The 16,825-nt window shown below is 40.2% G+C and overlaps 1 protein-coding gene across 1 annotated transcript; it reads right to left on the bottom strand.

The window, feature by feature from the left end:
* Positions 1–4,534: 4,534 nt before the first annotated feature.
* On the bottom strand, positions 4,535–15,822 carry sack1a (scaffolding CK1 anchoring protein A). Its single transcript, XM_043689358.2, is given in 4 exon segments — positions 4,535–8,357; positions 9,631–9,755; positions 12,432–12,599; positions 15,304–15,822. Coding segments are annotated over 4 exon segments (1,461 nt in total). The 3' UTR covers positions 4,535–7,708.
* Between the last annotated feature and the right edge of the window lie 1,003 nt (positions 15,823–16,825).

The raw sequence follows: 16,825 nt of genomic DNA, 5'->3' as shown, positions 1-16,825 counted from the left end.
TAGATATGATTTGCAGAATCTATGACTTAAAGAGGTTTATAAAATCACGAGAGGCATGGATAGGAGAATAGGTGAAGGTCTTTTTCTGAGGGTGGGGGATTCGAAAACTAGAGGATATAGGTTTACGGTGAGAGGGGAAAGATTGAAAAAGGACCTGAGAAATAATCGTTTCACAAAGAAGGTGTCTGAGCTGTCAGAGGGGGTGGTGGAGACGGGTACAATTACGATATTTAAAAGGCGTCAGGGAGGGTATGTGAATGGGAGGGGTTTGGAGGCATATGGACCAAATGCTGACAAATGGGACTAGGTCAGATTGAGATGTCTGGTCAGCCCGTATGAATTGGACTGAAGGGTCTGTTTTTGTGCTATATGACTCTGAGAAAATATTACGTCAAATATATCTACTTTCATATGGTGGAAATATTTGCAATTTTGTACTTCATAGATATTTATGTTGCACAGTAATTGCATTTCAGAGATTGGGCATTTATTTGGGAAATTTAATCCCATGTTACTGTTGAATGATGTTATTCAATCCAAATCAGCCAGCCTGATGTATTTTCCATCATGCTAAAAATAAGGACGTCTTCAATACCACAAAAACATTATTGTATCTCTGCTCATATTGTGACTGTAACCCAGATGTTTGAAAAATTAATTTTCTTGCCAGAGTTGGAGGCTTTGAGCTATAGGGAGAGGCTGAATAGGCTGCGGCTGTTGTCCCTGGTGCCTCGGAGGCTGAGGGGTGACCTTGTAGAGGTTTACAAAATTATGAGGGGCATGGATAAGATAAATAAACAAAGTCTTTTCCCTGGGGTGGGGGAGTCCAGAACTAGAGAGCATAGGTTTAGGGTGAGACGGGAAAAATTTAAAGGGGACCTAAGGGGCAACCTTTTCATGCAGAAGGTGGTGCGTGTATGGAATGAGCTGCCAGAATAAGTGGTGGAGGCTGGTATAATTACAGCATTTAAAAGGCATCTGGATATGTATATGAAGGATTTAGCGGGATATGGGCCAGGTGCTGGCAAATGGGACTAGATTAGGTTCGGATATTTGATTGGCATGGACGAGTTGGACTGAAAAGTCTGTTTCCATGCTATACATCTCTATGACACTATGATTTTAAGTGAATAATTGGATGCTATCAATATTTTTTTTAGAAAGAGTCATTAGAATCCAGATTTACTGCTCACATAACCATAGCTTGTATTTTTATTACTGTATGCAGCACATGTTTCCAAAAAGAGAGGATTTAAGAATGTGAAGTACAGATCAATATGTGGCTGCAGGTCTGGTGTAGGAGAGAGGGTTTCAGATATGTGGATCATTGGGATACCTTCTGGGGAAGGTGTGACCTGTACAAGAAGGATGGGTTGCTGAACTGGAGGGCACCGATGTCCTCAGCCGGAGGTTTGCTAGAGCTCTTCAGGATGGTTTAAATTAGTCTGGCGGTGGGGAAGTTGATTTTGGAAAGGTGCAGAAATAATTGGGTTGTTGTCATGGGTGACCTTAACTTCCCTAATATTGATTGGAATCTCCTTAGTTCAAATAATCTGGATGGAGCATTTTTGTCAGGTGTGTCCAGGGAGGATTTCTGACTCAATATGTAGATAAGCTGACTAAAGGGGAGGCAATATTGGACTTGGTGCTTGGCAATAAACCAGGCCAGGTGTCAGATCTCTCAGTAGGAGAGCATTTTGATGATAGTGGTCACAACTCCCAGACCTTTACTATAGTCATGGCAAGGGAGAGGAGCAGACAGTATGGGAAAGTATTTAATTGGGGGATGGGGTATTACAATGATATTAGGTAGGAACTGTAGAGCATAAGCTGGGAACAGATGTTCTTGGGAAGATGCGTGACAGAAATGTGGAGGTTATTTAGGGAGCACTTGCTGATAGTGCTGGATAGGTTTGTCTCACTGAGGCAAGGAAAGGATAGTAGGATAAAGGAACCTTGGGTGACAAGGGATGTGGGATATCTGGTCAAGAAGAAGAAGGAAGCTTTCTTAAGGTTGAGGAGGCAAGGATCAGACAGGGCTCTAGAGGGTTACAAGGTAGTCCGGAAGGAACTGAAGAATGGACTTAGGACAGCTAGAAGGTGGCGTGAAAATGTTTTAGCAGGTAGGATTAAGGAAAATCCTAAGGCATTCTATACTTATATGAGGAACTAGAGTATGGCCAGAGTGAAGGTAGGGCAAATCGGGGATCGTGGAGGGAACTTGTGCCTGGAGTCAGAGGAAGTAGAAAAAGTCCTCTATGAATACTTAGCTTCAGTATTCACTACTGAGAGGGCCCCTTTCATTTGTGAGGACAGCATGAAACAGGCTGATATGCTCAAACAGGTTGATGTTAAGAAGGAACATGTGCTGAAAATTTTGAAAAAATTCAGGGTATATAAGTCCCCTGAGCCGATCAGGATATACCCAAGGTTACAACAGTCAGCAAGGGAAGAGATTGCTGCACCTTTGGCAATGATCTTTGTGTCCTCACTGTCCACTGGAATAGTGCCAGATGATTGGAGGGTGGCAAATGTTACTCTCTTGTTGGAGAAAGGGAATTGGGACAATCCTGGGAATTGCAGACCAGTCAGTTTTACATCTCTGGTGGGCAAATTATTGGAGAGGATTCTGAGAGACAGGATTTATGATTACTTGGAAAACCATAGTTTGATTAGAGATAGTCAGCATGGCTTTATGAGGGGCAGGCATGCCTCACAAGCCTTATTGAATTCCTTGGGGATGTGACAAAAAACATTGATGAATGATGGATGTGGTGTACATGGATTTTAGCAAGGCATTTGATAAGGTTCCCCATGATTGCAGACCTTTCCAAGGAAAGAAATATGATTCTCAACAATCCACAAAAACTACCATAGTCATTACTTAATCCACAAATAATTATTTTTTATCAATGAATATTTGTGGATGCTATATTGTAGGAAATATGTCAATGTATTGGACAGTGCACAAAAGAATGGTTCCAGGAATGGGAAACTTCAGTTATGAGGATAGATCAAAGAAGCTGAGACTGTTCTTCTTTGAAAAAAGAAGGCTGTGAACAGATTTGATAGAGGTTTTCAAAATAATGAGTGGGCTGGATCAGTAGATAGGGAGAAGCTGTTCCCTTTCGTAACAGTAAAAAGGAGGAAGGCGGCGATTCAAATTGATATGCAAACAAAGCCAAGGATGTGATTTTTTTTTTTTAAAATGTGTTACAGCAAATAATTAGAGTATGAAATGCACTGTCTGGAAACATGTGGAAAGAGTTTCAGTTGAGGCATTCAAGAGGGTTTTGGATGATTATTTGGATAGAAGTGGAGTGCAAGCATATGGAGAAAAGGGAGGAGATTGACACTAGATGATAGAACCGATCGAGACATGATGGACCAAATGGCCTCCTCCTGCAAAATAACAATTCTGTGTTTCTGGTGTACAAAGTTAAAAATCACACAACACCAGGTTATAGTCCAACAGGTTTAATTGGAAGCACACTAGCTTTCGGAGCTTCCAATTAAACCTGTTGGACTATAACCTGGTGTTGTGTGATTTTTAACTTTGTACACCCCAGTCCAAATCGTGTTTCTGATGAACTGCCTTTTTGAACCACTGCAGTTCATGTGCCCCAGGTACCTTTAGAGAGAGAGTTCAAAGACTTTAACCCAGCAACACTAAAGGGATGATGATGATGTATTTCCAATTCAGGATGGTAAGTGGCTTTCATGTGGTGATATTCCCATACATCTATTGGCCTTATCTTTCTCTGATCGAGACCAGAATTTGGAAAGTATTGTCAAAGGGCCTATGGTTTGTGGTGGTGCAGTGCATAAATGCTGAAACTAGGATATTAAAGCACAGTGGTGTATAGGTACCAATGTGAGCTGTGTTCAAAAATCTTTATTGTACAGTAAAATGGAGAATTCCTCATATTGGGGTTACAGATACTTGTGTTCAAAAAATGCTACTGAAGTAGGATAAAATATTTCATGTTTTCCAATGCTAAGTCTAGTGATTCATCCCCCATTTCAAATTAGGATAGGGGTTTTTAACACTGTATTTTTAATAGCTTTGAAATAGCATCACATAAGAAATAGGAGCAAGAGTAGATAATTTAGTCCCTCTAGCCTGATCTGTCCTTCAGTATGATCATGGTTAATGGTTTACTTCATCTTCATTTTCCCACCTGCTTCCCATATCCAATGATTCCCTGAAGATTTCCAAATGCTTGTCTACCTCAGACTTAAATATGTTCAATGATGGGGTGTCCACAACCTTCTGGGATGGAAAATTCCAAAGGTTCTCACAACCCTCCTACAGAAAACTTTTCTCCTGTGTCTAAATTATCAACCTCTTATATTGAACATTAGCCCCTATGTTCTAGATTCCCCAGCCAGGGGAAACAACTTCTCTGTGTTTACTCTGTCTGGCTCTTTCAGAATTTTGATAATTCCAATGAGATCACATCATTCTTCTAAGCTCTACAGAATATAGACCCAATTTACTCAGCTTCTCAGAGACCAATTTAACAAAGCTTCATTGGACTGTTTCCATGGTAAATCTTGTATATGTATCTGATGCATATGTTTTATGATAGTCATCATTCCCTGTGCCTGTTCCTCTGATATCTGACTCGATGTGATATACTGTATTTCTAGAAAAATATCTTCTTTTCCTTATAAACCTATTATGTAACCTCACGGTTTCCTGATATTTCCAGTTGTATGTGGATAGGGAGTGAGATGCTGACAGGGTATGGTGACAGTTGTTTACCAAACGTAGAGTGTTACATTTATTCAGTGCCTTTCACGATCACAGTATGTCTAGAAAGCACTTTGAGACAATGTGTAGTCACCGTTCTGGGGAAATACGGCAAACAATTTACACACAGCAAGTTCTCACAGCAAGTTAATGTCAAGTTGGTCTGTTCAAATTAGTTAAGGAAGCAGGGAGTAGAAACCCCCAACCTAATATTATTCAAAATAGTGCCATGGAGTTTTTTGCATCTATCTCAATGAGACAGTTGGGTCTTCAGTTTATTTAGAAATTAAAGTGTGGAAGAAGTTCATTCCATCGAGTAACAGGTAACCATCCAGTGCAATCCCACTTCCAACATCTCATCCAAAAGATGATGTGTCTAACAGTGCAGCATTTCCTCAGCACTAGAGCCTGGATTGTCTGGTTGCATTTCTGGAGTGGGGACTGGAATCAAGGTGAGAGTGTCACAACTTGAAGTCCCACCTGAGAAATTTACTCAAATAATTGAGCAAGTGCTGCACTGTTGTATTTCAAGTAAGTGTAAAGCTCGGTCCACTGCCAGGTGGATACTTCAAGTTTCTAAGGTTGCATGTCCAGGGAATGTAGGTGTCCTACGTTATGATACTGACCACACTTCAAAAGTGCTTCATTAGGTGTAAAGTGCTTTTGGATGTCCCAAGGTTATGAATGGCACTTTGGAAATTCAAGTTCTCTCTTTCTGAGTCCCAGGAAGCACTAAATAGCTTTTTGTGTGAGGAGAGAGTTGGATCAGTCTGATCTGTTCTAATGTGTCTCCTTGTAGTTGGACTCAGAACTCATTGAAGGTACCCAATATCAAATTGCCTTACCTGAGAAACTAACAACAAACTTAAAAGTCATGAATTCAAAATAGGAAAGCAACCTTGTTTTTTATGGAAAACACAGTATAAATATCAATAATTTGTATAAAAAGATGCACTATCGATTTACCAGATCAATACATGAAGTGAAGTTGCAATAAGACATTCTGATACTGATTGTGGGGATATAATCTTAGGTTGTGCTGAAGAATCACATTTTAGTTGCTTCACCTCCATCAAATAACGATTCTAATGAATGTTTTGTGCTGCAATAATGGAGTTCTTTGTTAGCCTTCTATCATGATATAAAACATGTTCACAATTCATCACAATCACAACAGAGACCAGAAGAAACAGCCAGAAAGTTGGTTATTTTAATCACAATTAATTGCTTTGACTACTTGATATTGGTGATTCATTGTCATTATCTAAGTGCATGTTGAGTGGCATAGATGGCCATGGATCTTCCAAACTTTCTAATCTTAGCAACTGCAGATGCTGTTATTGTTGATGTCCTGGTTACATGGATTTTTAATGCAGTCTAGTGGCTTGCTTCCCAGTTGGCCTATTGATCTTCTACTGCTTAGCCCCCTAGTGGTGATGAGGCTCCAACTCTTCTGCATGGAAAGCATGTTTGGAAACCTACATTTGACTTCTGTTGATATAATTTTAAGAATTCTTTTGCTTTTCCAGCCTCTCTCAATGCTCTTTAGTTCTTCTCTCCACCCAGCTTACACTTAGGATCCTTCTTAAGCATCTAATTTCAAAGCCATTGATTTTTATTTTAATGCACCAAGCTTCATATCCATTATTCATTACTGATTGGATGTAATATTTTAGTACCTCACTTGAGCATTAGCATGGTTAAAATTTTTGGTCCTTGCTTTTCTCATTCCAATCCCTAGGCAGATGAATGCAAACTACATTAAACCATAAGAAACAAGGATGCTTCAGATTTCATACCTAAATTAGTAGATATCTACTACACCAGATATTGGCCAATATCCCTAGCCACATGTTGTTCATTGTGTATAAAGAGTGAGTGGGCTGAACACTGGGCAGAAAGAGAAACAAATACACGATGCATTAAAAGTCTTTGCTACAGACAGAGGCGCAATCACATGCAAAATACACAAGGAAGAGAATCATGTACAAATAGAAAAAGGGATACAGAAAGCAAATTGTAAATATAGTCAGAAAGAGAGAAACAGCTGAAGATAGAAGTACTTTGGCCGCCAAAAATGGAGTGAAAAGTACTGAAAATCGTAATACACAAAGGAATAGTAAAGGATAGAGAAAAAGACAGCTTTTGTGGCAACATTGCACTGTAAAGTAATCTAATCTAATCTAATTGCAGAGTCCTTTTGAAGTGTGGTTGCTATTCTAAGAAATGCAACGCAGTAAACAATGTAATGATGCACAGACAGTACATTTTGATGATAAATGTTGACCAGGACACTGAAAAATGTCTTTACTTCTTCTTATGTGGTGTCGTGGGATCCTTAACATCTAGCTGGGTCAACAAGCAGGGTTTACCATCTTTGATTGATAGCATTCCTGCTCAAGTCTTTAGAATGGGATTTGAACTCTTGAAGTTTAAGCAACCACATTTCAAAAGGACTCTGAAACTGAGACAAGACAGGCACTGATCTCTACCATTCATTGGGAACATGTGCCCAAGGCAACTAAACACAAGCATCAAAAACAGCCATTTTCACAGATATAGAACGAGAGAAAACAACTGACTTGTATAAGGACAGAGATGAAAACAGATGTACACTGAGAAAATGGAAAAGGGATTTAATTAAGATTTTTTTTGCCTAACGACTCCTGTGTAATTACTTAGTTTGGTCAGTCAGGACTATCCAAAGTCTCCAATTCTAACTGATTCAGCGACCTAGGCAGAGGGTCCCAGAGAGCAGGGGATTTGCCTACTGGAAGTTCAGACTTGTTGGACAATGCCAATGGAGTTATTAAATTGGAACGTGCATGGGTTCCAGATTGCATGGTAGGTTGTGTGTCTGATTCCTGATAATCCAACAGCTGGGAGATTTGGGCCATCGTTTTTCTTAGATTAAACTAGATTGTCTTCAATTACATCTGCAAACAATCATTTTCATCGGTCAAAATGCTTGTCCTATCTATTGTTGAAGTATTTGGGATTAGCTAGATTATTCAGTCTGACTGGGGCTTCCATTGAGTATTTTCCTCTGTGGGTTCGCTCCAGGTTGAACAAGAGTTTGGTGTCTGTCAGCATGTAATGTTGCCTGAAAGGTAATAGCCGTGATACACTCTGCAGTTCCTCCCTCTGAGCTCTTAGTGTGTTGATGCGATTAGAATTCATAGTTGGCTTTGGTATTTCATTAAGGTGGCAGTCAACTTGGAAGGGATAGTTCCTTTCCTGGAGAAGCGGTGTGTACAACAGCCTGTACTGAGCGGCAGCTCTGCTGTTTTGTTTCTGGTTGTGAAGATTTTCACCTTTGGTGAAGTGAAAGGTGTTGATTGAGGGCTGGCTGGAACTGGATAGGCTGCTCAAAGTATTTGAAAGGGTGTTGTGACTTTCTGGCCACATGATTATTGGTCCGCTGCTGGTTTTCACTGAGCTTCTTGGAAGGCTGTGAGGTAATGCGTGCTTTGAATTGAATTCATTTACTGGCTTAGACTGAGAAAAGAGCCTGCGAAATTCTTCATCAAAACTTTCAACAATGTGTCCTGAAAAGAGAGTGATGAAATTCCTGTGCACCTGCCCTGATAACCAAGTAAAACTGTAAAGGCAGAAATTGAGAGAAAAAATAAATTTAAAAATTGATTCAAATGAAATGCTTACAATTTGTTAACACAAAAATCTAAAGCAAATATGGTCCTTTATCATTTTTGCAGCATAGGTTCTCCATTTTCCTTTTGAGTTCAAAGGTTGTGTGTTCAAGTCCCACTCCAGGGCTTAAGCATAAGATCCAGGCTGGCTGTTCCAGTGCAACGCTAAAGAAGTGCTATACTGTCAGAAGTGTATTTTTATATGAGATGGCAAAATAAAACCATCAGGAAGACATTTGTCAAGAAGACAAAACCCTTATTTTGAAAGGCAATGTGGAATCTCTCCCCAGAGCCCTTGCAAACCAATATCCCTAAGGGAAAAACTACCCCATAACCCCTAAAGGCATCTTCACTCATCCAATCCTGTCTCTTGAGCATCCCTAATTTCCATTGTTCAGCTATTGGTTGTCATGACATCAACTGCTCTGGAATTCTGTCCCTAAATCTCTCCACCTCTCAAGCTCCTCTAGGATGTTTTAAAAAACTTGTCTGTTTGACCAAACTTTTGATTTAGAATATTGAAAAAATCCAATAAATACTGCCATATGAAGCAAGTTTTTATTACTTGCTTCATCTATAAAAAAATGCCATTTGTGGACAAATGTACAGACTAACAAATGAATGCCTTCTCACCAAATAGCAGCACCTTGCAACACTCTGAAGAATTACCCATTTGGAGTCACCGTTTCCAAAATGGCTTGACCTACTGTGTCGCAAAGCCCCATATTGGGTTGCCAGTTCTGGTTGAAAACATTCCTGGAGGTCTCAGGATATGACTCTCTCTTGCTTCCTACATTCCCTCTCCTGAACCCCCCACCCCAACCCCAGAATAAGTATTGGTCACTTGACATGCCTGTCCACCTAATGCCTGTTCCTCGTTTGCTAATCAGGGAGTGGTTACCTGATGTATTGACTTTTAACTCTGAAGCCAACATAGTTGTTCTGCCAACTCAAATAACAAATAGGCAGAAATATTGAGAAATTAAATTCAACAAAATTTTGTCCAGCGTTACAATGATTTTTCACCCAGGCTGCTTGTAGTACAGACTGAAGGGTAGCATTGAGGTCTTGGAGAGTTGTAGCTTAGAGGAGTTTACAAACTGGAATAATTCTTTTACTCCCGGACAGTCCTGGAGTGTTTGAAATATTAATCATACCTACTTTGTTCTACTTGCACTGTTTATAAACACAGTGACTGTAGTGGCTGAATATCTTCCCACTCACCTGTAGGATCCTGATAGCACATGTAAGCAGTCAATAATGGTAAACTTTTCCTGAACTTGGCCTGAAAATTTCTTTCCAGATTTTGAACAGTAGAGGTCACCAGACACATGCCTGATTTCTATATTCTGAAACACGAGAGAGAAGGAGTTCATTCATCGAGAGAAGGTGACAGCAATGTTTATATTTGAACAACACAAGAAATGGAATATTGTCAACCTTATATACCAAGAAGTTTGTGAAAGTAACACCTGTGGTTTACACATCGTATTTCAATTATTTGCCAGCTTTTGAGTGGTTTATTCCACTCCGTAGATTCCTCTGGTATATACATTCTCAGATGTCTGTGTTCCTCCACTTTGTCCTGTTCATTATCCCCTGATTTTAGTCACTCCACTATTGGGTGGTCACGTCTTCAGCTGCTGAGGCCACTACTCTTGGATATCCCTCCTTAAACCTCTATGTCATTCTGTCTTTCTTTATTTAAGATATGTAAAGCCTTGACTAAGCTCCTGGTCTTCTTGACCTCTCCGCCTCCATCCTACTCCGACCTATCACCCTCACCTTGACCTCTTTCCACCTATCACATTTCCAACGCCCCTCCTCCAAGTCCCTCCTCCCTACCTTTTATCTTCTCCTGCTGAACACTCTCTGCTCATTCCTGAAGAAGGGCCTGTGCCCGAAACGTCGAATCTCCTGTTCCCTGGATGCTGCCTGACCTGCTGTGCTGTTCCAGCAATAAAGTTTCAAATTTGTCCTAACACCACCTTATGTAGCTCAGTGTCAGATAATGCTCCAGGAAGCACCATGGGATAGTATATTGCATTAAAAACATTATATAAATGCATATTTTTAGCTGTTGTAATTACTCTGTGTTTTCAAAAGCTACTCAATTGAAGCCTCTGTTAAAACAGAAAATACTGGAAATACTAGCAGGTCAAACAACAACAGAAAGAGAGCGGTCCAGAAATTCCAATAATGGAAAGTCTTTGGAGCAGCTCAGATTGGAGTTACACTTTGGGATTCCAGATGCAGCAAGCTCTAGGAATTGACAAATTCAGTTTTCCAATGGCAAATCTCTTGCATCTGGAACCTTCCAAAACAATCAATCTGTTAAAGTTGTACAAAGTCAGAAGTCACACGACACCAGGTTATAGTCCAACAGGTTTATTTGAAACCACACAAGCTTTCGTCAGGTTCTGTGAGAAAGCAGGGCAGACACAGAGTTTATAGGCAGAGAGATCAAGAGATCATACAGCTGGTATGAGTGGGGTGTCAGATAATATCTCTGCAGGTGACCAAGAGTGTTAGACAGTGTATAAAGTGTTTATAAAGTCAACATCAGTGCTGTGCTGTCATGACAATCAGGCAGAGCGATAGGAATATACAGTAACATCTCAGGCCACATCCTAGACATTGTGAGGCATTGTTCAGAATCTGTCTGAGTTTTAATCTAGAAGCAGGCTGGTTTCATTCTGAAAGCTGGAATTTATAAGATGCCACATTGATTAGATTACATTACAGTGTGGAAACAGGCCCTTCGGCCCAACAAGTCCACACCGACCCGCCGAAACGCAACCCACCCATACCCCTACCCCTACATTTACCCCTTACCTAACACTACGGGCAATTTAGCATAGCCAATTCACCTGACCTGCACATCTTTGGACTGTGGGAGGAAACCGGAGCACCCGGAGGAAACCCACGCAGACACGGGGAGAACGTGCAAACTCCACACAGTCAGTCGCCTGAGGCTGGAATTGAACCCGGGTCTCAGGCGCTGTGAGGCAGCAGTGCTAACCACTGTGCCACAGTGCCGCCCACTGACAGTGGCTCCAAATTTTGTGCTTTTTGAACACAATAGAATGTATCTGCAAATAAACAAACATCTTGGATGAAATGTGTGTGTGTGTATATGAGAGAGAGAGTCTGTGTGGGTGTGTTTGTGTGTGTGCCTTTGTGTGAAAGAGTGTGTATATGAGAAAGCGTAATAAGTAATTCAAAACTGTGCTTCGAAAGCTTGTGTGATTTCAAATAAACCTGCTGGACCATAATCTGGTGTTGTGTGACTTCTGATTTTGTCTACTCCAGTCCAACACTGGCGCCTCCACATCATAGCTACCATTAAAGTTGTAAACTTTGGAGGGATCCAACTCACGTAATTTAATAGTTACCTGGGAAAACATTGAGGTTGAAGATGCTACTAAAATCCTGGGTAACTATTAAACTGAAGCTCCAAATTACCAATGACTCCCCAAACTATACCCCATTCCCCCTCCCCCCAGCTCTTAGTCCATATCCAAGACCCTACAACCAAACACTCTCCCCTGCAATCAAGCCCAATTTCACCCACAGCACTCTGAACTAATCCTGACTAACACCAACCCTCACAACTCAGAATCTCCCAACTCTCCCAGAACTGATAACCCCCATTTCTGGCCTGACCTCAACCCACTACCAGAAATAATGCAACCCTTCCTCTTCCCATCCAATGGTCTGAATATCCCCTGGATTGGTACTCTCTCCCACACATAAGACCCAACATCCCTCAACCCTTACCCCACCTTGGACGAACAACCCACTTCCCCAATAAGAATCAGTACTCCAGACACCTGCCTGACAATCCCAAGCTGTGGCCTGACCACGCCTCCACCATCTGAAAAAGATGGACAAAGAGAGACAACCAAGTGTCCATTATGCACATATGAGCATATATATATATATATATATATATATACACATGGATTATGTAGAATTCAACTGGATTATTTTATTGTTGAATATAAAGCTGACAAAGCACGTACCGTTAAGTGACTGCTTGTTATCTGGAGTTTTTCACACATTTCAATGAAGTATTGTAAAGAGTGTTGATCTAGTAGAATGTAAACAATGACATCCCGCTTGTTGGCTGCTTCCAGGACATCACAGAAGATATCAACATCAGTGAATATGTCCATCACGATAGCTATTAGCTGGGGGAAAGGAAGTTAGAATCACATTTGATACTTTAACTTCCACACTTATGGCAAGAGACTGGAAAAGCCGAGGCTGGTGGGACAAAGAGGTCTACGTGCCCTGGTATATGAACCACAAAATGTCAATGTATAGTGGCAGCAATTGATTGGGAAGGCAAATGGACCATTGGACTTTAATGCAAGGAGTTCAGAGGTTCACTTAGTTCATTTCTGGGAAGAAAGGCTCAACTTATGAAGAACAGTTCCGGCTTGTACTCATTGGAGTTTAGTAAAATGAGAGGGATCTTGTTGAAATATATAAGATCTTGACGAAAGTGGATAGGATAGATATCTGGAAGATGTTTTCTCTTTGGTAAAACTAACACAGTTCAGAATTTAGAGATCTCCTTTTTAAAAGGGAGAAGAGGAGAACTTTTTCAATCATCTGGTCATTGGTCTGTGCGAATCTCTTTCATAGAAAGCAATGGAGATTGGATTATCAAACTTGTTGAAGGCTCAATTCAATACATTTTTGATAGAAAAGTGAATCAAGCACTATGGGTTTTGGGAGAGTGGGAGAACAGCTAGGTGGAGCTGAGGACACCATCAGATCAACCATGATCTTACTGAATAGTGGTACAGGCTTGAAGGCCGAATGACCTATTCCAGTTTCTAAGACTTTTGTTTTGATATTGCTGTTATGAGCAGATTTAATAGAGATGATCAAAACTATAAAGCGTTTTGGTGGTATAGAAAAGCAGAGAAGAGTGAAGAAATCATGATAAAGACAGTAATGTTAGTTAACATCAACATTTTCAATACCTAATAACTCACTCAAAGCTCAATAAATAGAAATAGAAATACATCTGCAGGAATTATTCTAGAATCTATGAAATTTTGGAAAATCATTACCAATCCATTGACTGTCTCTTTTGCCATCCCCTTCAACATTCTGAGATGTAGACATTGAGGTTCCAGAGCCTTACTTTTCAACTTACAGTCCCATTAATTCCTCCAGTACAACCTTATTAAGAATAATTTCCTTCAACTCTTCATCCTCCCAAATCACTTGGATATCCAATGGATAAGTATGAGGTTATTCACTTTGGTAGGAAGAACAGATGTGCAGAATATTTTTAAGTGGTGAGAAGTTAGAGAGTGTAGATGTGCAAAGGGACCTTGCTGTCCTTGTCAATAAGTCATTGAGGGTTTACATGGAAGTGCAGCAGGATATTAGGAAAGCTCATAGAATATTAGTCTTTATCGCAAATGGATTGAGTCCAGAGCAGTGAAGTCTTGTTTCAAACATTCAAGAGCTTAGTTAGATTGCACCTGTAGTACTGTATACAGTTTTGGTCTCCTTATCTGAGAAATTTATTATTGTCATAGAGGAAGTGCAATAAAGGTTGCCAGACGTTCCTAGGATTGTGGAACTGTCCTATGAAGAGAGATAGGGCAAGCTTTTTTGTCAAGAATTTCAACAGATAGGATATGATCTCACTGGAACCTATGGAATACTTAAAGGAGATGTAGACATAGGGAAGATATTTCCCCTAGAATCAGGGGGCACAATTTAAGAATAGGCTGGGATGCCATTTAGGATCAAGGTGAGGACTTGATAACTTGCTAGATGTGCAAACTGCAAAGGGATAGGGGAATAGGACTTCTGGGATCTCAGTGAATTTGATTTGATTTGATTTATTGTAGTCACATGTACCTAAGTACAGTGAAAAGTTTTTATTTGTGAGCAGTACAGGCAGATCATAGCAAACAAGGAAATGTAGACCATAGGGTGATTAGACAGAGTGAGGCATACAAGATACAGCTGCACAGGAGGTACACAAAACAAGATCAACATTATTTAAGGTTAGAGAGGTCCATTCAGCACTCTGATGGGAAGAGCAGCCCCATCTCTTTAACTGGTGAGACATGGATTGAGAAAGAAACACAGAAACAACACAGAGAAAAAAAATGAAAAAAGTAAATTATGTGAATCAGATACAGATCAAATCCGATACAGACAGATAAATGAACAGAAGGAAGGAGAGAAACAAATACAGAGAATACTGGAGAAACTCAACATGTCTGCCAGCATCTCTGAAGGGAGAAAGTTTCTTTAGTTTTACCAGTCTTGAAATGTTAACTCAATTTTTCTGTCACTACAGATGCATTCTTAGTTTCTCCAGCATTCTCTGTACTTGTTTCAGATTTCCAGCTTCCATAATATTTTACTTCGGTAAAAAGGGAAGAGACATTATGTTGTGATATCAGAAATAAAGACTGAAAGGAAAAGTAAGATTATTTTAAAATAATACATTTTAAAAACAGAACAATTTACAGGCTGTGGAACGGGATTCCAATTAAAATTGTACCCTTTCAGGGTGAGAGCTGTTGAGTGACACTACAGAAACGTAGACCTCATCATTGAGGGGGTCCTTGCACTGTTGGGTGACAGATCCAACGTTCTGAGGTACCTTTACAATTTCATGACACTCAAGAGGAGATTGTGGACATGATCCCCTATTCACAAGGTCAAGCAATGCCAACCACCAGCTACTTGTAATCATTCAAAAGTGTCAGAATTACTCTTCCTTATCACAAGTTGCTGGATGTTTAAGCAGTAATAATAGCATGACAATTTAACTTATCTTCAATATAGCCAACACATTCTTGAATCACAATAAACAAACATTACTGAATTGCAATGTAGTACAGGAATTACCTCAATAGCTTGACTGATGTAGAAGCGTAAAATATTTTTGATGCTCTGCGATTTTGCATTCTGAAAGTAAACTTTGATGCTTGAGGGTCCCTTCAGGTAATATCTTTTGTCTGCCATTGGCCAACCTTGTTCCAACATTGGTCCATTGCTGTCCGAGTTGAGTGGAAAGTAAGTGCCAGTCAGGTCAGAAGAAGCATCTGGTGCCCCAGGTTTGCTTTGTCCCCCTTCTAATGGCGGTAGCTCAGGTTGGAGGGGCTCCTTGGGATTACTCATAATGTATTGTATTTCAGAAGGAGATAGGAAGCTCACCTCTCCTTCTTCAGCCAACACACTATCATAAGCCTCAGTGCCAGCATCCAGCAAGGCATCTGTTGCCAACCTTATGCTTTCATTGTGGCTCAGGTCAAACTCAGGCGCAGACATCCAGGGGTTTTTAACCGCTTCCAGTCGCCTCTTGATCTTGCCAACTTTTGTTGATTGATACCAATTGGTTTTCCGGTAACTTTGTGTATTCATCATTAATGCTTGTGGCTGGGTCCACAGCTCTCTGCTAGCTATACTAAATGCTGAATTAATGCAAGAGAGTAGTCATTAAGCTAAGGCATGCAATTATGTGTAAACAAGAGAATTATGCTGCCTTACCTTAAGGCAAGTACTGAATCAGGATAATTACATGCTCAAGATAGCACTGGGTAGCTGTCACATTGGATAAATTCATAAGAACAAATCATCTTATGTTACCTTTCTTTCTCTGGCATTTTTTTCAACATTTATGTTAACCATTATCTATGGAATTCTGAGTTATTTGTGCACTCAGACTTCTCAGATATTTTCAGTGCAGTACTGAGAGAGTTCTGTACTGTCTGAGGTGCCATCTCTTGGTTGAGATCTTTAACAAAGACCACTCAGGTTTGAGAGTGTGGTGCTAGAAAAGCACAGCAGGTCAGGCAGCATTCGAGGTGCAGGAGAATTGACATTCGGGCAAAAGCCCTTCATCAGAAATGTAAGGGATCCCATGGTATAGTTTTGAAGAAGAGCAATGGGGGCTAACCTTGCTATCCAGTGCGATATTTATCTTTCAATCAACATCACAAAAACAGATTATTTCATTGTTATCACATTGTTTTTTGGGGAGTTTAATGTGTGAAAATTTGTTGATCTGTCTCCTTCATTATGACAGTGACAAAGCTTCAATTGTATTTAAATGTCTACAAAGCACGTTGGGATGCCCCGAGGTCAAGAAAAGCGCTATATAGATGAAGGATTTTTTTTCTATTGACTGTAGCTGTAACTGTGATTCTTACTTATGTCTCAGCTTGAACTTGTGATTTACTATCCCTAAGTCTCTATGTGTTTCTTCACCTTCCTCAGGTCCATTTTAATACCTTTTGTATACTGTATACAATCTCTCTGTCTCTCTCTATCTCTATGTATCAAGTTTTATTTGGCACACTGTGCGTTTATATTTGTTGTCCCTCTTTACATTCTCTATGAAGAATTCACCTCTGTGGATAAAGTTTAC

The sequence above is a fragment of the Chiloscyllium plagiosum genome, unplaced genomic scaffold (genome assembly GCF_037043375.1).
Source record: "Chiloscyllium plagiosum isolate Xiang-an unplaced genomic scaffold, Cpla_swu_hap1 HiC_scaffold_4, whole genome shotgun sequence".
NCBI classification, from domain to species: Eukaryota; Metazoa; Chordata; class Chondrichthyes; order Orectolobiformes; family Hemiscylliidae; genus Chiloscyllium; species Chiloscyllium plagiosum.
This window is presented reverse-complemented; position numbering and strand designations above follow the sequence as displayed.